Source organism: Sodiomyces alkalinus (genome assembly GCF_003711515.1).
Source record: "Sodiomyces alkalinus F11 unplaced genomic scaffold SODALscaffold_5, whole genome shotgun sequence".
Classification (NCBI taxonomy): domain Eukaryota; kingdom Fungi; phylum Ascomycota; class Sordariomycetes; order Glomerellales; family Plectosphaerellaceae; genus Sodiomyces; species Sodiomyces alkalinus.
Window position 1 is genome coordinate 436224 of NW_021167083.1, and position 21708 is coordinate 457931.

The 21708-nt window shown below is 55.8% G+C and overlaps 8 protein-coding genes across 8 annotated transcripts; 3 read left to right on the forward strand and 5 right to left on the reverse strand.

Moving 5' to 3' along the window:
* Nucleotides 1–1886: 1886 nt before the first annotated feature.
* On the reverse strand, nt 1887–2994 carry SODALDRAFT_162896 (hypothetical protein). Its single transcript, XM_028606946.1, has one exon. It carries the CDS (start codon nt 2766–2768, stop codon nt 2070–2072), a length of 699 nt encoding a protein of 232 aa, XP_028466267.1. The 5' UTR covers nt 2769–2994; the 3' UTR covers nt 1887–2069.
* Nucleotides 2995–3553: 559 nt separating this feature from the next.
* On the reverse strand, nt 3554–5553 carry SODALDRAFT_333043 (6-phosphogluconate dehydrogenase C-terminal domain-like protein). The gene has a single exon (XM_028611869.1). It carries the CDS (start codon nt 5428–5430, stop codon nt 3910–3912), a length of 1521 nt encoding a protein of 506 aa, XP_028466268.1. The 5' UTR covers nt 5431–5553; the 3' UTR covers nt 3554–3909.
* A 398-nt stretch (nt 5554–5951) lies between these two features.
* Nucleotides 5952–10141, forward strand: SODALDRAFT_344412 (hypothetical protein). Its single transcript, XM_028613163.1, has 2 exons — nt 5952–7598; nt 7727–10141. The coding sequence occupies exons 1-2, from the start codon at nt 6302–6304 to the stop codon at nt 9967–9969; spliced, it is 3540 nt and encodes a 1179-aa protein (XP_028466269.1). The 5' UTR covers nt 5952–6301; the 3' UTR covers nt 9970–10141.
* A 200-nt stretch (nt 10142–10341) lies between these two features.
* SODALDRAFT_333045 (40S ribosomal protein S14) lies at nt 10342–11341 on the reverse strand. The gene is made up of 4 exons (XM_028611870.1): nt 11268–11341; nt 11108–11180; nt 10795–10955; nt 10342–10695 (listed from the first exon to the last, which is right to left on the reverse strand). Exons 1-4 carry the CDS (start codon nt 11335–11337, stop codon nt 10544–10546), a joined length of 456 nt encoding a protein of 151 aa, XP_028466270.1. The 5' UTR covers nt 11338–11341; the 3' UTR covers nt 10342–10543.
* A 904-nt stretch (nt 11342–12245) lies between these two features.
* SODALDRAFT_339867 (60S ribosomal protein L7) lies at nt 12246–13349 on the forward strand (the record flags this gene model as incomplete). The annotated part of the gene is made up of 4 exons (XM_028612892.1): nt 12246–12320; nt 12366–12458; nt 12660–12826; nt 12890–13349. The coding sequence occupies 4 exons, from the start codon at nt 12246–12248 to the stop codon at nt 13347–13349; spliced, it is 795 nt and encodes a 264-aa protein (XP_028466271.1).
* Nucleotides 13350–13515: 166 nt separating this feature from the next.
* On the reverse strand, nt 13516–14803 carry SODALDRAFT_350692 (hypothetical protein). Its single transcript, XM_028613497.1, has 2 exons — nt 14224–14803; nt 13516–14081 (listed from the first exon to the last, which is right to left on the reverse strand). Exons 1-2 carry the CDS (start codon nt 14683–14685, stop codon nt 13701–13703), a joined length of 843 nt encoding a protein of 280 aa, XP_028466272.1. The 5' UTR covers nt 14686–14803; the 3' UTR covers nt 13516–13700.
* Nucleotides 14804–15639: 836 nt separating this feature from the next.
* Nucleotides 15640–16295, reverse strand: SODALDRAFT_333052 (DUF543-domain-containing protein). Its single transcript, XM_028611871.1, has 2 exons — nt 16213–16295; nt 15640–16086 (listed from the first exon to the last, which is right to left on the reverse strand). Exons 1-2 carry the CDS (start codon nt 16285–16287, stop codon nt 15892–15894), a joined length of 270 nt encoding a protein of 89 aa, XP_028466273.1. The 5' UTR covers nt 16288–16295; the 3' UTR covers nt 15640–15891.
* Nucleotides 16296–16597: 302 nt separating this feature from the next.
* On the forward strand, nt 16598–21545 carry SODALDRAFT_333053 (hypothetical protein). The gene is made up of 3 exons (XM_028611872.1): nt 16598–16727; nt 16813–20272; nt 20336–21545. The coding sequence occupies exons 1-3, from the start codon at nt 16695–16697 to the stop codon at nt 21160–21162; spliced, it is 4320 nt and encodes a 1439-aa protein (XP_028466274.1). The 5' UTR covers nt 16598–16694; the 3' UTR covers nt 21163–21545.
* Nucleotides 21546–21708: the final 163 nt, after the last annotated feature.

Consider the following 21708-nt stretch of genomic DNA (forward strand, 5'->3'; position numbering starts at 1 on the left):
CCCTCCAGGAGCTTCGGCGCCTGAGCCTGGGGACACCGACTTCTCACACCAGCTCTTATAGTACAGAAGAGCCCATCACGGGCGAAGGCAACTATCAGTCCTTCGATATGGCATGAAATTGCCACTTTAAAAAGATGGACGACACGTCTTACTCTCCCGTTCCGCAGCAACCCCGAAAGGGGAAGGTGTTTTCTTTATTTTCTCCCCTGCCTTGACAAGGCTCTCTGGCTTCAGAAAGTCGGCAACACCAGAGCCAGGGGAACTCATCCGGTTGCTTCTCAACCTAATTCCGATTCGATTCGGCGTCTGTAATCTCGAATTGCGGAGGCCGAAGTCGTTCTCTTCTTCCAGATACCCGGATTCTCTTTTTCTTTAATTCTTCTTCCTCTACGATCATGACATAGACAACGGACCCATATACCCGCTTGTTACTCTTTGCTTTACGACAATATCTGCACTGTACGCTTCGTCTAATACCCGCCCGCCCCTAGGTGGGGCCATTTCAAGTCGCGCAGCATTCATTCCGCCTCTTCGGATGCGACATATGCAGCATCGACTGGCCAGAATTGAATCGTTGCGGGATCACATGGTAGGGAAAAGGAATTCCCGTGGGAGGTTCGCACTCATCTCAGCGAGTTCATTATGGAACAGTTTCTTAGGTGCGTGGCTGAAATAGGGAAACTTCATACAAGGTGTCTAGGGTGCTGGCTTATGGGGAGAATAATTTTGGAACAACGGCGGAATTTGGGGGACGAGTCGCAGCTTGGTTGGGTACACGGCTTGGGGGGCAAGTTTGTGTTGGCATTTATCTGTTCTTGTTGACTTGTTTTTTTCTTGTTTTTTTCTTTTCTGCTTTTTTTCTTGAATTTCTTTTCTGTCTCTTTTCCTTCCCCACCCTTTATACTTCCTTCTTTTATTTTAACATCTCCTATGTTGTCTGTTATAATTCTATCATTTTGGTCCCCATGATTTGCATAATATTGCCTTATTTGGCAACATGTCAGTGCGCTGGATCTCTGCGAACATGGAACCACTGTCTGTCTTCAGGCGAACGGATTGTTTTCGTGGTTAATTGTCGGCCGGAAACACGAAGATCTTCAATGGCTGGGTGACAATCGATGGCAGCGGTTAAAAGGGGGCTGGGCTACGACAGTACATACGTTGTATGTACGTGCTCTGAAGGGACGCGTTCGAACTTGGATCAAGAAGCCAGGGTCGGGATGGCGGGCAAACGGGTAGGAGAAACAACGTCCTAGACCTTTTCCGAGCCTTGTTCTTGTCTGATGGCGCAAGGGACGTGCTGCCTCGAGAAATCCCCCATGTTGATTGCTGCCCTGCCCGGCGGGCGCGCGTTCATCTCGGGTTGAATGGTTCGATATAGATCCGCCAGGTTCTGCTATATCCCCTTTCCCCTCATGGCAGGGGGGGGGGTTGGGGGGGGGTTCGAAAAGACAACCGCCAAGTGGCTGGTGTGGCTCGACACCCACAATGCGTGCAACCCAAACGAGATACCACATCGCTGGTCGTAGCGGCATCTTGGGTCAAGGTGGAAGACTCTACCCTAGCGAGCGATGGGAGTTTTCGGCAGATGTTCGTAGTTACCGGTACGTCCTCAAGTCTCGACGCCCGACTGGGAGAGAGCCATTCGAAGACTACCTTGGCCCTCTTTAGTGTAGGGTGTAGGGCCGAGAGGGAGGGAGACATCAACTGCCCCCTAGCAACACGTGAGAAGACCGCTGGAGAGCTGACAATACCTATAAACAGACGCCAATGCCCTGACCACTAGGTATGCACAAGGCGAGTTTGCCAAAGGAGAAGAAGGGTTGCATGGCATCTCTGGAGCATTACAAAAAAAAATCAAAAATCTCCGGCCGTACATGCCACGGTTCCCCTCCCTTTCTCGGCCCCTCGAAGTTGAGATGGGTGATCTACGATGCGTCTTATGTACTCCGTACGACGGCAAGCGGAGAGGAGGTGACAGCTTCCTTCATGCATGACAGAGGGAGTTTCCGAAGAACCCGGAGGTATTAATCCTCCGCAAGCTGTACGTTGTAAAAGCCTTACCTATATTACCATGGTGGAATTTGTTTCATCGACGGGGGCAGGACCGTTTGTACGAAGTATACGGATAGCAGCGGACCGAATCTTGAAGGCTGGTCCCGGTGTACATACGTTGTACATACGTTGTAGGTTAATGCGAGGAGGTGTGTGTGTAAGTTTTGTACTCTGTACGTTAGGGGGGTGGGTGTCTGGAGGAAAGAAAAGAAAAGAAAAAAAAAAGAAAAAAAGGGGGGGCTCGGATACTGTCCGAAGCGCACTGACTTCCGCAAGGGACTTTGACTTTGTTTACGACCGACAATGCGGCGACGAACGTTCCAAGGGCCCGCGGGGATCCGGATATGGATATGATGCATGGCTTGTCTGGCAATTAGAAACGCCTCTTTGGGAGGAGGGTAATGGCCAATATGGCAGTTTGCGCCGAGAGAGGAGGGGATATCCCCATAATGAGGCGAACCCGAAGAGGCGGTGAAACATAACGATAGCCTCCTCCTTATTTTGTTCAACCAGTCCAGCCGCGTGCATGGATACGCAATACATGTCGAGTTGCTTGCTCTGCCGACTCGCCTATGGACGATGCGATGTGACGTGCCGTTGTGTTCTATCTTCCCCTTCCCCCACCCCTTGCCAGCATGATTCATGCACTGGGGGCCGTGGCTATTCGGTACGTTGTAGAGCGGCGCATGTAGAAGCCGCCAAGGTCGGAACATTTAAAATGACGGACGATGCGGCCGCCATACAGGCGAGCAGCAGCAGTGTTACCTACATACCATATAGTCCCGTTGCCGGAGGCGACCATTCATTGCTGCTGGGGTGCTTTCGCAGGCGTGATTTGGTCGGTTGTGACAGTACGTTTCTTGTACCCTAGTCGGGAGCCGCATGGATCTTTTCGCTTGGGGATATTGAAGGTGTCATACAGGAAGTGAGTATGGGGATGGCTTTTTTTACTATTGAGTTCCTTGCTCTAGCCTGTGCTGTCGAGACGTATAGGGTAGTGCCGAGATGGGGGGTTCAGTAGAAGCGTGCCATTCCAAGGCGCATCAAACGCCCATGGTGGACTGCTAGAGGATGCCACTGTGGCTCACGGGCATTCTATGCGTCTTTTTGCATCTGAGCAGCCTGGCTCTTCTCTAGGGTGGATTGCCAGAGAAGCGCAGAAGACATGACTCAGGGGGGAGGGGGGGGGGGGGGGGGGCATAGAGCGTGCGGCAAGCAAAAGATTACCGGTCCCGAGAGACATGCCCAGAATACTCAGTTCCTGGGAAAACACAGTAGGATGTGCCGATATCCCCCGCCAAAAGACTCTTACGCGTCACGTCATGAGAGGGTGACTCGCTCCTGTAGAGCGGAACCCTGCAGCTGCTGTTCGTATGAGCATGAATAAGAGGGGAAGAGGCGGACCCCCCCCCCTATATTCGGCGTCTATAAGAGCCTCACTGTGTCCTTTGGTTGGCCCGAACCGACGGGTTTCTCCTGGCTAGGCATGGCATGGGCAGAATTTGCCGGTGATGCGCCGGAGAGACGCTCCTCTTTTGCCGCGCCACTCGTGAGTATGTAGGCCTGTCGGTTTGCCAGAGAAGCCTTCCCCTGAGAGCGGGGGGCGGAGTAGGTTTCGTCTGACTGTGGCGCCACCGGGCAACAATGATAGGCGGGGAGCGAGAAGGGCTAGCAGGGCGATTGTGCGATTGGCATCGGCGCGTGTTGTTGTTTCTTATTCTTCCGGACAGGCTATACTATACGTTTGTACGCGGGAGGACAACACGATGGCCCCGCCGTGAGATTCGCTAATCTGAGCATCTTCCACTGGCTGGGATTTTGGGGGCAACGCAAAAAGGAGAGAATGATGTTCGCCTATCGGCTCCCGGCTTGGGGGCCATCGGCCGAAGAAGGGCGCAAGGAAGGAAAGTGGTCGAGGATCGATTCCTCGTCGACGATGGTTCGGGATTCAACGAGGGCGACGAGGGTCCTATGATGGCGTACGTCCGCCTGGCGTCCCAGCATGGCGGCAGTGTCGAGGAGCCAGCCGTTGACGTCCCTGATTTCCGTGGGCTTGCCCGCCCGGACGTCCTGTAACATCGAGCTGGTGTTCTGGCGGACCTTGTGTCCGACCTCCAGGACCATGCGCTTCAGTTGCGGGTACGAGAAGCGGTCCAGGAGGATGTCGCGATCGATTACTACCTCGTCGCTGTTGCTTCTGCTGCTGCTGCTGCTGCTTCCTTCCTCCCGCCTTTCCTTTCCCAGGATGGCATCCGTGCTGGGACTTTGGATGAGCTGCCGAAAAACCGCGCTCGCTTCCAGCAGGAGCTTGTCGATGAGTTGCATGACGGCCCCGTCGGGGCGTTCGAACAAGGCGCCGTTCTTGCACCGAAGGACGGCGGTCAACGGGTTGACCACGCAGTTGACGGCCAGTTTCTCGAGTTGCAGGATCCAGAGGTCGTCGGTGGGGACACTTTTCCCGTGGAGTCCCGGGGCCCGCGCGAGTAGGGTAGGGAGGTAGGCCGGGATGCCGGCGGCGTCCTCGTCCTCCTCCGCAGAGGGATTCAGCAGCACGGGCCCGGCCTTGACGTCCGCGACGGAGGCGTGCTCGCTGCGGAAGCGACCGTCGGAAGTGACGCCGTGGGTGGTCACACAGGCGAAAAAGTTGGGATGGGCGCCCGGAGGGAAGCGGGACGAGGTGTAGACGGCGCCGTAGGGGGGCCAGAGCTTGCAGATCCCGTTCTGGGCGAAGGCGACGGTCGAGGTCGCGCCGAGGTAGCGGCGGATGCGGTCTACCTGCGGCAAGGCCACGGATGCCTTGGTGGTGACGAGGAGGGTTGGGATGACGGAGCCTTGGGCGACCTCGGTTGCCGTGCCCGTTGTGGGTTTCTGGTCGGTCCACCATTCGACGTTGAAGTCTGCAAGCTTCTCGGTGGTGCTGCCGCGGATGATCTCTAGGCCCGGATGGGCGGCCCATGAGCGGAGGAGCTCTTCTCGGTGGACTACGAGGGTGATAGGCGGTCTATCCGGGAGTTTGGCGAGGGATGTTGCGAAGAGGATGCCGAGGTTGCCGATTCCGAGGATGTAGATGCGCCGCCGTCTTTCTGGATCGGAACACGATTCCACATGGGCCGGCTGAAGGGGTTTCCTCGGGGAAGAGTTGGACTTCTCCGAGTCCGTATCCTGGGGAAGATTGGAGGTTGTCCAGGCATAGAGCTTTGGGGGTGGGTGGACGTCGGCCAGGAGATTTCGAAGCCAAGGAGGTTGCTCCATTCGTTCTGCTTTCGACGAGAAGAGCCTCTGGCTAGACAGACGTATTGAGAGACTCTGGCCTATCCTATTCGCTATAGGTACTGCCGTGAGGGTGAGGGTGAGGGTGGGGGTTGACACAGCCATGACATGAAGTGATCAAGGGGATTACGGGATCGGCGAATGTGAAGTCGATGTCTCACCCAGTTGTTTGACAGGTGACAGGGGAGGTAGAGTAGGATTAGTCATCCAGTACATCATGGAGAAAGGTACCTAGGTACTGAGCTCGTCCCTCGAGAATAGTGGCGTTAACCTTGCAATCCATCATCCCCTACCTCGTATGACGTTATATATACTATGAAGACCAAGATACGAGGGAATTGAAGTTTAAATGAGCTACCTTACGTATTCTTGATTTCCACATAGTTTAAGAGTACGGGAGGACGGATACTCGGTGAGCCCCGGTCAGAAATGTGGCGACATAGAGCGATGCAAATGTTCCGATTGGTCTATAGGGATTGCACCGCCACAATTCCGCTTTCTCGGGATGGGATTTGTCAGTCTGCTATGCGTCATTGGACGTACCTATCTAATAATAAAGTACGTATCTCTCTGAAGGCAACGACATCTTGTCTTTTGATCTTTTCATCTTCTCTTTTGTTGCCTCCATCTCATCAAAACCTCCACATCCCTCCTGCATCCCACGACTAGACATAAGCGTCTTTTATTACACTTATGATATGCACTTCTCTTGCTTAGATATTGGAGGGGAGCCACACTGCTCTGAGAACATGATCTTCTCCTTCGAGTCCCCTGATTAATAGATCACATCCGCTCCATCCACCACTTCGTTCACACCAACAAAAGCGAAGCAACCACGCGCAGCCAAGCTCTCTTTCCTTTGGCTTCACAATTCAACTCCATTCATCTCTAAGAAGACTTTCATAATCCATACTTGACTCGTGAATCACCACCTTCCTTGCTTGTCGACCTGTTCTACTCTCTTTCACATCTCATCATGGCTTCGGACGATTTGATCGAGAACACGGTGGCAACTGCCGCCACTAGCAATATGGACCCGCCAAAGGAAGACACCGCGCCTCCTCTAGATGATAATGTGGATGATAATATCGACGAAGAGACCGCCATAAAGAATCTCACCACCGACGTGCGAGACCAGGATGCTCTCGAGCGTGACATAACGCTGCAAGCTGCCGCAGTCCTACGAGATGAGCAGGACAAGAAAGACCAGGCCCGGATCGAGAAGCTACAAGCCACCAAGGCCAGACTCGAGGCACAGCGCACCACGGAAGAACGCAAGCTGCAAGGCAACCGCAACATCCCGTTTCGACTACGGAAAATCCAGGCCGACATAGACAAGCTTCACACCCAGATCAAGGACATCGACAAGGACATTGCTGATTTTCAAACTCGCATTGCAACCCGCCGGCTGGAAAGCGCTGCCGCGGAACAGAATCTCGATAGGAACAACGCCGTTCGGCTGCCTGGCGAGAGCCGGCGTGATTACCTCGTCCGGACGGGCAAGATCACTCCCTTTGCTCAAATCGGAGGACCTTCTCATACGCAGGGCTTAGGAGGTGGACTTGAAGAAGAGGAAGCAGATGCAGAGGCAGAGGCGAAGGCAGAAGCAGAAGCAGCGGCAGCAGCCGAGCTGCTCGACAGAAACGAGACGGATGAACCCCAATCCCATCAGATTCTACGCATGCCTGGCTTTGCTGAAGCCTCCGAGGATGCGCTACCCACCACAGCCGAGGCCGAGTTTTCCCTGCGTCCGAGGAAGAGACGCAGGGTTGACAGGGAAGCCCCTTCGTCCGACGAGTTCGAGCCTGCTGCGGCCTTGTCAGATGTCTCCGCTTCGGGGTCAGCCGCGGAACCGGAAGACCTAGAAGAGGAATTCGATTCCGACGAGCGCAGTACCGTCAAGCGCAGAGGAAAAGGCAAGGCCAAGGCAGCCGCCGAAGAAGAGCAAAAGTTGGATCTGCGAGGCGTGGATGATGGGAACGAGGCCATGTACCAAACGCGCCTGGAAGATTGGGTCAAGAGACGCAGCCACGCGCGTCGCCAGCGCAGAGAAGCCGCGGGCAACAGAGACGAGGAAGAGAGCGAAGGGGAGGAGTGGTTCAAGCCGGCACCTGATGCCGACGATCACCACTTCGACGAGGAACTCAAACTGCCGGGCGACATACACCCTGCCCTCTTTTCTTACCAAAAGACCGGCGTTCGGTGGCTCGCCGAGCTTTACACCCAACAAGTCGGTGGTATTGTCGGTGATGAGATGGGTCTGGGCAAAACAGGTGAGATTTCCCGATTTGCCCCTGACCGCGCTTCGAAGACCAGCTGTGTGGCGTGTGGCGTGTGGCGTGTGGCGTGTGGCGTATGCCATATGGTATGTGTGGTTGACAGGTCGCTGACTGCTTCACAGTCCAAGTCATTGCTTTCATTGCCGCATTGCACTACAGCAAGTTGCTCACCAAGCCCGTCATCGTCGTCACCCCGGCCACCGTCCTCCGCCAATGGGTCGACGAGTTCCACAGATGGTGGCCTCCCCTCCGCGTTTCCATTCTGCATTCGTCAGGCAGTGGCTTGCTGAACGTGAGGCGCGAGGATGCCGACGACCTCGACGGGCCCGTCAAGTCCGGCCATCGCCGCCTGGGTGCTGCGAAGAAGGTCGTCCAGCGCGTCCAGAGAGACGGACACGTCCTGCTCACCACATATAGTGGCCTTCATACGTATGCCGATGAGCTGGTCGATATGGAGTGGGCCTACGCCGTCCTCGACGAAGGTCACAAGATTCGCAACCCCAATGCCGAGATCACCGTCACTTGCAAAATGCTCAACACCCCCAACCGCGTCATCCTCTCGGGCACGCCCATCCAGAACAACCTCTCGGAGCTCTGGTCGCTCTTCGACTTCATCTACCCCATGCGGTTGGGCACGCTGGTGGACTTTAGGGAGCGGTTCGAGAACCCCATCCGTCATGGTAGCTATACGAACGCCACCAACCTCGAGATCATTGCCGCCGAGAAGTGCGCCGAGACCCTGAAACAGACGGTCAGCCAGTATCTCCTGCAGAGGCTCAAGATCGACGTCGCTGCCGATCTCCCGGAGAAGACGGAGCAGGTGCTCTTCTGCAAGCTCACCGAGTCGCAGACGCAGGCCTATGAGCTCTTCCTCCGCTCCGAGGACTGCCAGGCCGTCATGGACGGAAGACGCAACCAACTATATGGCATTGACGTGCTTCGGAAGATCTGCAACCACCCCGACCTTCTTGACTTGCGTCTTCGAACCAGGCCAGGGTACGACTGGGGGAACCCGAAGAAATCCGGCAAGATGCAGGTTGTGCAAGGGCTGCTTCAACTCTGGAAGCGGTTCGGTCACCGAACGTTGCTCTTCTCCCAGAGCAAGCTGATGCTCAACGTTCTCGAATCACTCATCGGAAAGATGGACGGCATCAACCATCTTCGCATGGACGGGGAAACCCCCGTTCACCAGCGCCAGGCCCTCATTGGCCGATTCAACGCAGACAGGAACATACACGTCTTCCTCTTGACCACGAGAACCGGCGGGCTGGGCGTGAACCTCACTGGCGCCGATCGCATCATCATCTTCGACCCCGATTGGAACCCGTCTACGGACATGCAGGCCCGCGAGAGAGCGTGGCGACTCGGCCAGACGAAGTCCGTCTCTATATACCGCCTGGTGACGTCGGGCACCATCGAGGAAAAGATGTACCACCGTCAGATCTTCAAGCAGTACATGACGGACAAAGTGTTGAAGGACCCGAAACAACGCGCCTCCTTTAATCTCACCGACCTATTCGACCTGTTCTCTCTCGGCAATGCCCGAGACAACAAAGGCCAAGACGACCGCAATAAGCTGTTCCGAGGAGCCGAAGTTACGTTCAAGTCACGCGGCGAGCCGCCGATGAAGAAGAGCGACATCTCCAACCACCACCACCACCACCACCACCATAACAACAACAACGACAACAGTCCTGCGCCGCCGGATGCTTCCTACGTCAACGGAGGAGCCGAGCCCCGTCGTCCCCAAGACGAAACCCGCGACGTCGAGAGAATGGCCTCCGTCGCCGGCCTACAGACGTACGACGACAAACACGCCCACGACGAGAAGCGCATGATCGAGGGCATCTTCGCCCGCTCCGTTGACACCGCCTACGAACACGAAAAGATCGTCAACGGCAAGCGCAAGGTCCAGGCCGACCTCGCCATCATCACCGAGGACGCCAACCGGATCGCCGCCCGCGCCCGCGCCCACCTGCGACAGGCCGAGGCCGACGCCCGCCGTAACCCCGTGGGCACCGTCACCTGGACGGGCGAGGTCGGGGAGGCCGGCAGACGCGAGCCCCGCCGCCGCGGCCGCGGCCGCGGTCCCGTCACGGTGGCCGTTTCGTCGAGCCGCCCGCCCCGGCCGGACTTGGCGCCCATCAAGCCGCCTGACTTTAAACGGATGATCACCCAGTTCATCAAGAGGGAGCGCGGCGGCAGGGCTACGACCCAGAAGTTGATTAACCGGTTTGACGTGTACTGCACGACGGAGGCTAGGAAGGCGGAGTTCAAGCAGGCGTTGAGTGCGGTGGCGGAAATTGACGACTCGGGGGGGTATGGGAGGGGGGTTTGGACGTTGAAGGCGCCTGCGGCCGACTAGGCTTGTCACTTGTGGGCTACAGGACGAAGTTTCTAGCGGAGCGCAGGGGGATCAGGGAGTGTAGTACTTCACCCTGGCGACCCCTTGTGAGCCCAAGTATGATCGATCAGATAGATGCCTTTGACACGATACCCTCGGCTTAGCCTGTCACGGCATAAGAATCCCCTAAAACCAAGTTCTCATATCACTTGCAGCATGCGATGCGACTACGAGAGAGAGTGTCCGGAACTGCCTCGTTCAAATCGTGAGTTCGGAATCAGGAGCTGCTCTTCAGTTCAGGCCATTTCTGGCGGATTTCTATTCTGTTTACTTAAAAGCCACTGCGCAGAGCAGCAGCAGAGGGTAAACATGGAGACCAGGCATTTAACAAAGCCAGGGGGGGGGGATGTGAAAGCCGTTCTCCTCGTAATTGTGCCCGACGCCAACCCATTGAGACCAGGCCAGAATACTTCTCGAGGCCAGCTCCTGTCCATCCCAAAATAAAACCGCAAAAAAAATACTCCCACGCCCCCAATAAAATCGTTCGGCGTAGTCGTGTAAAAGCAGTCGTAGTAAAGAGAGAAGGGCCTGGCGCTCAGAGACGACGACCACGGCGACCACCCTTCCGGCGGGTAGAGTCGGAGGGAGTGGGGGTGACGTCCTCGATGCGGCCGATCTTCATGCCGGCACGGGCGAGGGCGCGGAGGGCAGACTGGGCGCCGGGACCGGGGGTCTTGGTGCCGTTACCTGGAGCGCGGGAGTATTAGCATGTGGGAGAGAGAGAGAGAGAGAGAGAGAGAGAGAGAGAGAGAGAGAGAGAGAGAGAAGAGGGGGCGAGAAACTCACCACCAGTGGCACGGATCTTGATGTGCAGGGCAGTAATGCCGAGTTCCTTGCAGCGAACAGCGACGTCCTGGGCTGCCAACATGGCGGCGTAGGGAGAAGACTCGTCACGGTCGGCCTTGACCTTCATGCCACCGGTGACACGGCAGATGGTCTCACGGCCACTGGAATCACCCAGAATGTTAGCCTTTTTCTTTTTTTCTTCTTCTTTTTTTTTCTTTTGATAGTTCTTCAAATCACGCAGCCGACGGACGGGGAGAGATCCGCCCAAATTTTCCTAGCCTAGCTCTTCGTGTATATCCGGGGGGAAACTAACGTGAGATCGGTGACGTGGACGAAGGTGTCGTTGAACGAGGCGAAGATGCGGGCGACACCGAAGACGAGTTCACCTGGACAATTGGCGGGGTACCTTTGGTCAGCGCGCAAGTTCTCTCCTACAGCGCGAGGCGACTTGTGAAGAAGAGAAAAAAACATACCCTCGCGGATCTGGGGGCCCAAGGAGACATTCTCCTGAGGGGCGCGGGTCGCAGTCTTCTTGGGAGGCATCGCGGCGGTTGTTGATGCGATTGTGGCTTGGTGATGATCGGTGTAAAGACCAAAAACCCACGAAATGTCCACAATGAGGATTGAGTGGGAATTTTGCCCTACAAACTGGAAGCGGTCTGGGGCGGCATAAATCGGATTGGGGATAGTGTACAGGGGGAGTGAACCCTAACCGACGCCCCGATTTTATTTGGCTGGAATTTCGAAATATCTTTTTTTCTTTTCGGGTCTTTTTGTGGGTGTGGGTCTCTCCACCAGGTCAAGCTGTGAAAGTACGAAGTATTCCCAACTGGACCCCGTATCTCAGGAAATTTTCTCTTCTCCTTTCTTTCTGGCCGACCTTCTCCCACGACCAATTCCTCTCGACAACCCACCGGACACCTCGCCCAACAACCGTCCAAAATGGCTCCGTATGTTCCTCGACCCCCTTGATGCCCTTCTCTCTTGCATCCCGGTTTCGATGAATGCAGATTGTCGTGGTCCTCTCAACTGGACACCGAGTCTTTTCGCCTTGGGCCGCAAGGTCATGGGCGGCGAAAAGCTCGGCGGCCAGCTCGATCGTTCCCGGGCTTCTCCCTCCAATCCTGTAGGCTTGGAAACCAGCTTACGGTTTGGAGAGACGATGCCTGGGGTGTTGGGGATGAAGATTGTCTCTTCGCCCTGAAATGCATTGCCGCTTGGTCCGAACCGCTCTCTCTCTCTATTAAGCCGAAAGGCTTTGACTCGAAGAGTTCGATTTTCCAGCTGGCACTTTGTTCTCGAAGTCTTCCCCTTCGAGGTGTTGTCGGATGAGTGAACTGTCTCTTTGTGCCGCTTGTCTTCACCGAATGGTGGACAGGTTTCCCCAAAAACAAGAGACGCACACTCACCGATTAAATTCTTCTGTCGGATTCGAGTTAGCCAACGTGAGAATGTCGCGCTACAGCTGCAATTCTCGCACCGGCGCTCTGCTACACATACTGCCTGCCTGCGGTATGTCGGACTACGTACTAATCTGATGCTGGCGGTGCAGTACCGTTCCCACCAAGCAGGACATCCTTGTCCCTGAGACTCTCCTCAAGAAGCGCAAGAGCCAGGAGAAGGCCCGCGCTGAGCGCAACGCCGCCAACGAGGAGAAGAAGACCGTACGTTCCGTTCCGCCCCCCATGATGTTCTCTCTTCCGCGCTTTTCATGATGCATACCATGCCCTCAACTAGACACAAGGTGTCGATGCTGTTGATTTTAATTTATCATCTTCTTTCGGGTCTGATTTTTTTTGCCGGATATTATCCCCATGTCGTTGAGCCAGTAAAGTGGAATCTGACACTGACATGACTGGGTATAGTCCAACAAGGAGAAGCGCCAGATCCTCTTCAAGCGCGCCGAGAAGTACGTCCAGGAGTACCGTGAGGCAGAGCGCGAGAAGGTCCGTCTTAACCGCGTCGCCCGCGAGAATGACTCGGCCTACGTTCCCGCCGAGTCCAAGTTGATCTTCGTCATCCGCATCAAGGGGTAAGTTTGGCCGCATTGTGACATACCCTACCTCTCACCACAGTGACTGACACCGGACTCCAGTATCAACAAGATCCCCCCCAAGCCCCGCAAGATCCTCCAGCTCCTCCGTCTCCTCCAGATCAACAACGGTGTCTTCATCCGGGTCACCAAGGCCACCACCGAGATGATCAAGGTTGTCGAGCCCTGGGTCGCCTACGGTTACCCCAACCTCAAGTCGGTCAAGGAGCTCATCTACAAGCGCGGCTATGGCAAGATCAACAAGCAGCGCATCCCCCTGACCGACAACGCCCTCATCGAGGAGAACCTCGGCAAGTACGGCATCATCTGCATGGAGGACCTCATCCACGAGATCCACACAGTCGGCCCCAACTTCAAGCAGGCCTCCAACTTCCTGTGGCCCTTCAAGCTCAGCAACCCCACTGGCGGCTTCCGCACCCGCAAGTTCAAGCACTTCATTGAGGGTGGTGATCTCGGCAACCGTGAGGAAAAGATCAACGCTCTCATCCGCCAGATGAACTAGAAGAACAAACTAAAAAAAGGGTGGGGAGAGAGCGTTCCGCTTGGGATCGGTGTCTGGTTGGCTTGGGCTTTCGTAGGACGAACGAAACAACAAATACCATTTGGGGATTTTTCATGATGCATGGTGGCATGGCGTTTTGATACGATGACAAAAACACGGGCTTTATGTGAATTTGATCATTCAATGACCTTCATCTCGGATTCCCAATCGAATCGTCTCTCTGTGCCCTGGCTCCATATATTATTTTCTCCCGTGTGTTCGTTCCATCGATGAAACAATGCTTCGTTTTCTGCTTGACGTGAAATAATCTATGCGGAGGAGGATGTATAAATACAGTACACTCGATACCCATTATAGCTTAATGTCGAAACTCGTCCCACAGCCGCACGCGCTCGTGGCATGCGGGTTATCCGTAATCTTGAACTGCGACCCGATCAACTCCATGGTGAAGTCCACCTTGCTATCCTTGAGCAGCTCCAGCGACGGCTGGTCGAGGATGATCTTGGGCGCGCCCCGGGTCGGGGTCGTCGGGGCGGGCTGCGGCTCCGCGTCAGGGGCATACTGGAAGATGCTGTCGTCTTCCCGCACGACGGACGACCAGTCGGGGCTGTCCGGGTCGGGGAGGGTGATGAGGCTCATGAGGTACTGGAAGCCGTGGCACCCGCCGCTCTCGACTTGGATGCGGAGGGCGAGGTTCGGGTTCGCGTCCTTGGCCATGATTTGGGAAAGGCGCTGTAGTGAGGGGTGGAAAAAAACATATTTGTCAGCAAAAGGCCTGGGGCAGGACAAGGAAATGACGACGATCAGAGTACAACATTGCTAGTGGGAGGAAGAAACAGAAAAAAAAAAGAAAAAAAAAAAAGACCAACTGTACCTTGCCAGCCCTGTCTGTGATTCCCATGCTCATTGCTTTCCCATCCTCGTCTTCCTGCGGGTTGTAGACGCAGCGGGTATGGCCCAGGGGTGCCGCAGAGGCGAAAGTCCGTCGCTGCGATGCGGTGAGGCTTTTCCTGGTTCGCGGCTGGTATCCCGATGACCACGGGGTACGCTGTACGAGTTGTCTCGGGTGCGCAATCACCGACGGCAGGGCGCGGGACACGGAGCGGGTGGAAGAAGTAGCGTCAGAGTCGGTAGCAGCAGCTGTGCTGAATTGCGCTCGCCCCCTCGTTTGCGGGGATGGCGAGTGACTAGTCCATCGCGGGACGAGGATGTCGAGGATCGGGGGGAGGCTCGTTGTCGGGTTTGTGGGCAGAGAGATAGGTCGCTTGTCTGTGCTGGCGAGTTGCACGAAAAGGCGAGCGCCGGAGGGGGCGTTTAGGCAGCGTAAGGATGGCATTATTGCAGTGGCATGGTGTATACGTGTGTGGTGTGTGTGATGTTGTGGGTTAAGAGTCGATAGAGGAGGGAGACGGAAAATTACGAGTGATGTAAGGCCCTCGGTTTCGGAGGTGGCGGCTCGGATCGGCTGGTTGAACTTTGTATTAGTCATCCCGACTCCCTAGGCTGACCAATGAATGTGAGGTGATTGGAATGCCTCTCGTACCTAGGTACTCTGCACGTCTTGGATTCTCGACTTCTCCAGCAACAATGACAATAAAATGGCAATCATGGTAAAAGTATTTGTAACAAGTTCCCCAAGGTCCTTATTCTAGTCAAGTCTTCCTTCCATTGGGAGTCGTTCTATAAAGTCTTGGTATGAACAGAGCCCTACGAAATCTTGAGCGAATCACTCGGCATTGGAGGCCGTTTCGAAAACCAATACAATCCTGTTACCTCGTGATTGAACTACCGTTTTGTTTTTTTGGGGAATACATGTGGTTCGCAGAATATAAGGCACCTATCAGTGTGTCTGCGAGGTAGCTCGACTTATACCTTAGAGACCCGGAATGGCAAGAGGGGTCCAACCCCTAATGCCTCATCCCAATCTCCCTGTTGTTTTGCAACAAGACCCAACTATTAACCCAGTTCCTCATCTGGCTGCCCCTCCGTGGAATACCGAGTGGCTCGTGGCGAAGAAGCTCCTTCAAAGTCAGTCCAAGCGTGAGTGGTCGTCGAGAAGTGTTGGCAGAATACCAGGGCTGAGGAATGTGTCAAACCAAGCCTGAGAATATTTCCATGTCCAACGGTTCAACGGCATGACTGAAAATGTATGCTCTCGGATCAGCGCTTCCAGTGACTTTGGGCACTTCCTAGGACAGTAGAATCCCCAACATGGATCAAACACTGGGAGTGACAACACGTCAGTGTGCCAACAGTGACAGAGCTGATGAACAAAGAAAAATATATTCCAGCGTTTCGTCTCTTCCCTAATCTGATATCGCGAACCAAATCCATATCCCAGGTAGCCTCCAGGCGGCCGGACCGGGGGCTTCGTCCTTACTGAGGTTTCTTCCTCGTTTCGCTCTCTCGGACGGGGCAAGTTGTGTGAGTTGGTATACAAGGTGTCTTCACCAGAGACTTGTCCTCTCCATTGGGGCGCCAGGTCGCCAACACAGCGTTCCTCCCCTCCAACAGTGGAGTCTGGTGTTGGGAATAGGGTCGATTAAGACTGTTTCTTCAGATCCTTCGCCGCCTGCCTCAAGCTCCAGTTGCACTCCTCATACGCCCGACCCGCTCCAAACCCGACGCCGACGAAGGCGGGCCATGCCCTCCGCTTGAACAGCAGGACTGAGAAGACGACGCCGAATCCGAGGCCGAGGGAGGACTTGACGATGAGGTTCGAGAGGCAGCGATCCCACTATGAGAAGCTTTGGTTAGCCGTCCGGTGCGTGATTGCAGTATAGTGTGCTTCGTGTTTCTCAAAGCAGGGGTGGTATGGCGCGGGAAAAAGTCGACGGTCGACGGTCGACGTCATGATTAGTACCTTCTCGTTGAGAAGTGCCTCACTGACGGGCCGCGAGACGGCGCTCTGGCGAGAGGAAACAGCGGTGTCAGACATGGTTCTGGTGCTGCCTGGTATTCTGTCAGTGGGCCAATTGGGTTCGTTGATAGACCGTAGGATGGTTGGGCTCACAAAGGCGACACTATTTCCACGGGGATATGGTGTGCTTGGGGTTGCTCTTGAGGAACGAACTGGTGATGTTGTTTTCGGCCTGAGACGGGAAATCGTTAGCTGGATCACCCGAAGGCGGTCAAGAGGCAAGGTGACCGTTTCGGGAAGAGTGGGGCGGCAGAATCCCCGAGTTTTTTGGAGCTGCATCTTTCTGCTTCTGATAAAAGTCGCGGGGGAGCTTCAAACAGAAATAAACAAATAAATTACCAGGAAATAGTACGGGGAAGCGTACGATAAATAAAAAAGAAGAAAAAAAAAATCAATTGACATTCGCAGTCATGGATACGATCATGATGGATGTGGATAGTGACGAAGCACATAGTGAAGTGAGTGTCCATGGCTCTCCTCCCTCCCTCCTCATACGCCCTTATGAAGCCTGTGCTGATACTGTCCATGGAATTTCTCCTGCAGTCTCGTGAAAGAGATCTCATCAAAGCTATTCGTTCGCTCGACCAGACGGGACCGGGAGACCAAGGCCAACACCTCGAGAGTATATGGACTCTTTTGACCTCCATCAGCTCGAGCAACTACTTTGCCGCCGAGGAAAGCGTCCTACGATGGCTCCTCAAATCCATGAAACCGAACAACGACACCGCCGAGACCCTACGCCGCTTCCCCTTGACGTGGCGCATCCTAGGCTGCACATTTCAGCGCATCCCCCTCTTCTCCCTGGCCAAGTCCCTAGCCGATCGCAAGTTCATGGCTATTTTGCAACAGACGCTCGTGGCCGTCGCCAAGCCCAACGAGGACAGTTCCCGAACCTCCGAGTCGAGTAACAAGAGGAAACGGACACCCACCTACACATTTCAACTCGATAGCTTGAAGAGCCGAGAGGGATGCATTGCCACCGGGGAAGCCATATTGGATGCACTCCGGGTGCTCCTGGACAGACTGGACCACACGTCGTCACTTGGCTTGAACGAAAAGATGGGCGCAGAACACATCAAGGCGCTCTTCTCACAACCGGCAAGCGAGATGGTGACATACCTCGCGCCTGTCCTGACCCTGTGCGACCTTTCGACGACGGCGACGACGAGCCATCTCGACTTGACCGAGTCCCAGAGGACGTGGATCCAGACCCTCTCGACGGTGTGGAATCTCCGGCTGCAGGGCCACGCCGATGCCCTCGAGGCGGCCATGTTCCTATCGCGTCCCGGGTTCGGGCTGCTGGGGAAACTCGTCGGCCTGGCACAGGACGCGCACCCATCGCTGGACGACCGGGTCAAGGCCACATGGGCCGAACAGCTAGAGTCGTTCATGCATCGCAACCTCATGCTACCGGCCAAGTCGGCCTTCTTGAACCGGCGCGACTTGGAGATCCCCACGACTGCCATCGACGTCTCCAAAGCCATCTCCGCGGTTTCCGTCCCCGTTTTCTTCCGCCTGGCAACGAGGGCCCCTCGCATCTTTGGCGGGGTCACCGCCTCCAAAGCGGAAGGGGAATGGACGGAGGAGACCTTCAAGCTGGCGTATCGGCGGTTGAACAAACTCGAGCCGCCGCAGCTCACGTCTTCCCTGGTGAGGATACTACTGCAGGATGCCATCGCGACCGGTTCTCAGATTCGGCTCCAAGACTTGCGGTCCATCTGCGATGCGCATGCTCTCGGCGATGACGACGCCACGGGCTGGCAGCTCCTCTCGCTCATCGCACAATGCGACCCGGATGCCTTCCTCTTGACGGACAAGGGGGAACGCCTCTTTGCTACGGTTGCGGAACGGCTCTCGCAAGATCGCAGCGGCACCATACGAGCCCAGGCCGACGAAGAAGCTGTAAAGCAGTTCCTAGACGCCATCATTGGCGGTTTCGAGAAGGCCCGCGACCTGCCCGGGTTCCTCAAGAGATGGTATACCCAGCTAACCCAATGTGACCGTTCGCTGGTTCTACAACCGGAGAAGCGACCGGTTTGGTTCACGGACGCGGTTCATCGGAATTCTCGTCTCACCCACCTCATCAAGACGTCGTCCATGACGCCCAAACAGTTGCTGAACGTTCTGCAATGGGTCAAGGAGCAGGGAGACGGCGTTCCTGAAGCCAAGTTGATTTTCCTCGATACCATCGCATCCTCCGCCACCGACGAGGACTTCTCCGACGTCGTCGGGCCCAAGATTTTCGACCTTGTTGAGACGGTATGGTCGTCGGCGCATTTACAGGGCGATCTCCAGTCTTTGCGATGGCCCATCCTGGCCAAGACCGTGTCGTGGGCCGATTTCGCGAGCGCGAACAAGATGCAGACGCTTATCAGCCCCGAGCTGAAAAGGGTCTTGTCGAAACAGCCGCTCGATCACCCCGATACCTTTCGAGCCTTCCAATGTGCGACGACGATATGGCTGGCGTCTTACCCGGATGGTCCCAATGAGCCCAGTCTCTCGGATCTGCTTGCTTCGTTCTCGGAGCGTCTGGCAGAATACGTCCAGTCAGTCGACCCCAGTTCTCCGGGAGGTTCATGGGATCCCTCAAAGGCACAAACGCGGTGGCGGCAAAAGCCTCCGCTTGACGATTCCCAGCCCGCAGCGGCATCGTATGTGGATTTCTCTCTGGGAGCGGCGTCTCGGCTATTGCCACTGCTTTCCAGAAAGTCCTCTTCCCTCCCGACATTCCTGCAGCGCATCCTCGCCATCCCTCCAGCCCATGACGCCTCTTCTTCTTCTTCTTCTTCTTATTCTGGTGAGCGCTTGACCAGTGCTCTGAACGCCGTCTTTGCCAACGAGACCACCCATCACGAGACGGAGTTTATCGGCAAAGTCGTGGACTATGTCATCGACACGCTGGAATTCCAGTCGAAATCGGCCGGCTGGGACGATGCCCGGCCCAGGGCCGCGCTGAGGTCGCTAACCGGTGTGCCGGACGAACTGCTATCCAGGCAGCAGAGGGAGCGCATCATGGAAACACTGCATGGACAGAGGCGCAAGATGAAAGCGAAGGCTGCGGTATCGCCGTCCACCTGGGCTTTGGTCCTGGGACTGATGGTCAAGGTGATGAGACGGCCAACGTTCTACTCCGGGATGGCTTTCAAACACCTCACATCGCTTGCGAGCAGTGTCGCTTCGTCCGTTTCTCACTCTCGCTCGATCCAGACCCTGGGAATGGGCCGACTTGTTCACGACGTCTCCCTTGCGACGTTGCGCCAGATGAACGACCACTTTGACGAATGGGGCTCGGCGTATTTCACCAAAGCGAAGCGATACGTCTTGGACGCTGACGCGACGGACGGCGACGCGCAGAGCGCTCTCCACATTCCCATCTTCAAGGCCCTCGTCTCGGTGGTATCGTCATCGCCACACTTTACGGGAGATGAGGCCCCGGTCCGTCCTGATGCCGTGCAGCTACGGCTAGCCCAGATGGTCAAGCGGCCTCTCGACGACTATGCTGGCGGCTGGCGGTCTTCCAACGAGAACAACACGCAGAAGAAGGCGCAGATCAACGATCTTCTCCTCGCCGTTGACGCCTCGGAGACCTTGACTCCGGAACTGCTCCGGAAGACCATCGAACCCGAGGTTACAGCAGAGTTGGAGGCGGCCAGTCAACAGAGCATCTCGAGGGGACACCTCAGGGGCTGGAGACTCCGGACTTTCTTGATCAAGAATTTCCCTGGCTATCTGGGCCAACCCCGGCCGACGGATTTTGACAAGCTATTTGACCTCGACCGGGAAGGGGGTGGTGTCTCTGCCGAGGAGGGTGACGAGGTGCCTGATCCCGTTGGGGCGACTAACCCCCAGGAGACCCTGGAGGCTTGCGTTGACGCCATCGTTGCCAACCTCGATCATGCTCAACGACTGCAGTATATCGAAAAGCTGATCGAGGTGATGCGCACCGCGCCGGTGGCGGATGGCCACTTGCTAGCCATTCGCCGTATCGTCAGCCAAATGGATGGTAAGTCTATGCGCTTCATGCTCAGAAAAAGAAACAAGAAGGCAGTGGCTAACCTGAGAACAGACGACCCCAAGTCTTCCGAAACCTCAACCTCCTTCGATCTAGCTACAGCCCACAGCAGGCTGACAAAGTACCTCGCCGAGACAAGGACCCCCAGGGAGTTCTCCCGCTGCGCCGAAGTCTTGCACTCACTCCTCGACACGAAAGCAACCTCCATGAGCCAGTGGAACATTGAAACAACCATGAGCGCGATCTCCGTCGTGGCCGCCAACCGGGCAAAAGTCCACCTAACCTCGTCGGCCGCCGTCTTCACGAGCCTCTGCAAGCTAGCCAGCATCGTCATCAGGAGACACCGACTACGGCTGGACGACCACTACCACATCCTCCTCACGGCCCTGGAATCGCTCCTCCGCGCCTTGGTGCATAACACGAGCCGTCGGTCCAGGGGCAACACCACCGCCGCGAACCACAACCGTAGCAACAACAGCAGCAACAACAGCAGCAACAACAACAACAACAATGGCTCGCTCCTCAACGCAAAGCACGCAGCAATGTACACCCGCCTCGTAACCCTCGTCACCGAACCCTCCGCCGCATCCGTGTCCCGGGCACAGTACGTCGGGGCGCTGGACTCCGCGACCGACGCGGCGAAGAGGGTCGCGGGCCGGCACGTGTATCTCCTGCTGGTGCAGTACGTCAAGCTGCAGCTGGAGCTAGATATCCCGCGCGACGTGCAGGAGGCGCTGGAGCCGGGGATGTATAGCATCTTCGACGTGACGCCGCCGCCGGTGAGGAAGATCTTGAACGATGCTATGGATGCGAGTGGACGGGCCATCTTGAGGGAGATGTTCAAGCGGTATACGCAGTTTGGCAAGTGGAGTGGCGTTTAGACGTATGGTAGAGGGGAGGCATGCTATACTTACCCCTGAAGCCTGCAGGAGCATATAGAGTGAATAGCTTGGACGTTGTCGAGTGTGGAATGATACCCCTTTTTCCTCGACGATATGACCCCTGACTACCACACCACCACCACCACCACCACGACACGACCACAGACTTCACAATATAGTTGAACGAACAAAAAGCACCGTTTTATTTCTCTCCGTCCAAAAGAGGACAAAACAGCCAATGCAATAGCGTCGCAGTCACCAGACCCGGGGGGGTTATATAAAACAACGACATCCCCCCCATGCCGGCACCGCGAAGCTGGATCGAGGAGGTTCCAGGTCCAAATCAGCAGTTCCTCCATTGCCCCCTTTCTTTCCCCTGTACCCTAAACGCCAGATTGCCAGAGTCCCGTGTTTCCTCTCGCTCGATCCTTCTCTCAAGGTCTGCACTCCGTTCCCCTTCCCATCCCCATTCCCTTTCGTTCTTCCCCCCAAAGTAAAAACAACACGGAAAATAAAATAAAGAAAAATAAAAAAAAAGGGGGGGGG

Bases quoted from the DNA above. Each gene is read 5' to 3' on its own strand.
- SODALDRAFT_162896 (XM_028606946.1), bottom strand. From the start codon at position 2,768: ATGTTCCGACCTTGGCGGCTTCTACATGCGCCGCTCTACAACGTACCG.
- SODALDRAFT_333043 (XM_028611869.1), bottom strand. From the start codon at position 5,430: ATGGCTGTGTCAACCCCCACCCTCACCCTCACCCTCACGGCAGTACCT.
- SODALDRAFT_344412 (XM_028613163.1), top strand. From the start codon at position 6,302: ATGGCTTCGGACGATTTGATCGAGAACACGGTGGCAACTGCCGCCACT. The intron at 7,599-7,726 runs GTGAGATTTCCC...ACTGCTTCACAG, and splicing joins GATGGGTCTGGGCAAAACAG to TCCAAGTCATTGCTTTCATT.
- SODALDRAFT_333045 (XM_028611870.1), bottom strand. From the start codon at position 11,337: ATGCCTCCCAAGAAGACTGCGACCCGCGCCCCTCAGGAGAATGTCTCC. The intron at 10,956-11,107 runs GTTAGTTTCCCC...GGGTGATTCCAG, and splicing joins GTCCACGTCACCGATCTCAC to TGGCCGTGAGACCATCTGCC. The intron at 10,696-10,794 runs GTGAGTTTCTCG...CCCGCGCTCCAG, and splicing joins CAAGATCCGTGCCACTGGTG to GTAACGGCACCAAGACCCCC.
- SODALDRAFT_350692 (XM_028613497.1), bottom strand. From the start codon at position 14,685: ATGCCATCCTTACGCTGCCTAAACGCCCCCTCCGGCGCTCGCCTTTTC. The intron at 14,082-14,223 runs GTACAGTTGGTC...CCCTCACTACAG, and splicing joins TCACAGACAGGGCTGGCAAG to CGCCTTTCCCAAATCATGGC.
- SODALDRAFT_333052 (XM_028611871.1), bottom strand. From the start codon at position 16,287: ATGTCTGACACCGCTGTTTCCTCTCGCCAGAGCGCCGTCTCGCGGCCC. The intron at 16,087-16,212 runs GTACTAATCATG...AGCTTCTCATAG, and splicing joins AGGCACTTCTCAACGAGAAG to TGGGATCGCTGCCTCTCGAA.
- SODALDRAFT_333053 (XM_028611872.1), top strand. From the start codon at position 16,695: ATGGATGTGGATAGTGACGAAGCACATAGTGAA. The intron at 16,728-16,812 runs GTGAGTGTCCAT...TTTCTCCTGCAG, and splicing joins GTGACGAAGCACATAGTGAA to TCTCGTGAAAGAGATCTCAT. The intron at 20,273-20,335 runs GTAAGTCTATGC...ACCTGAGAACAG, and splicing joins TATCGTCAGCCAAATGGATG to ACGACCCCAAGTCTTCCGAA.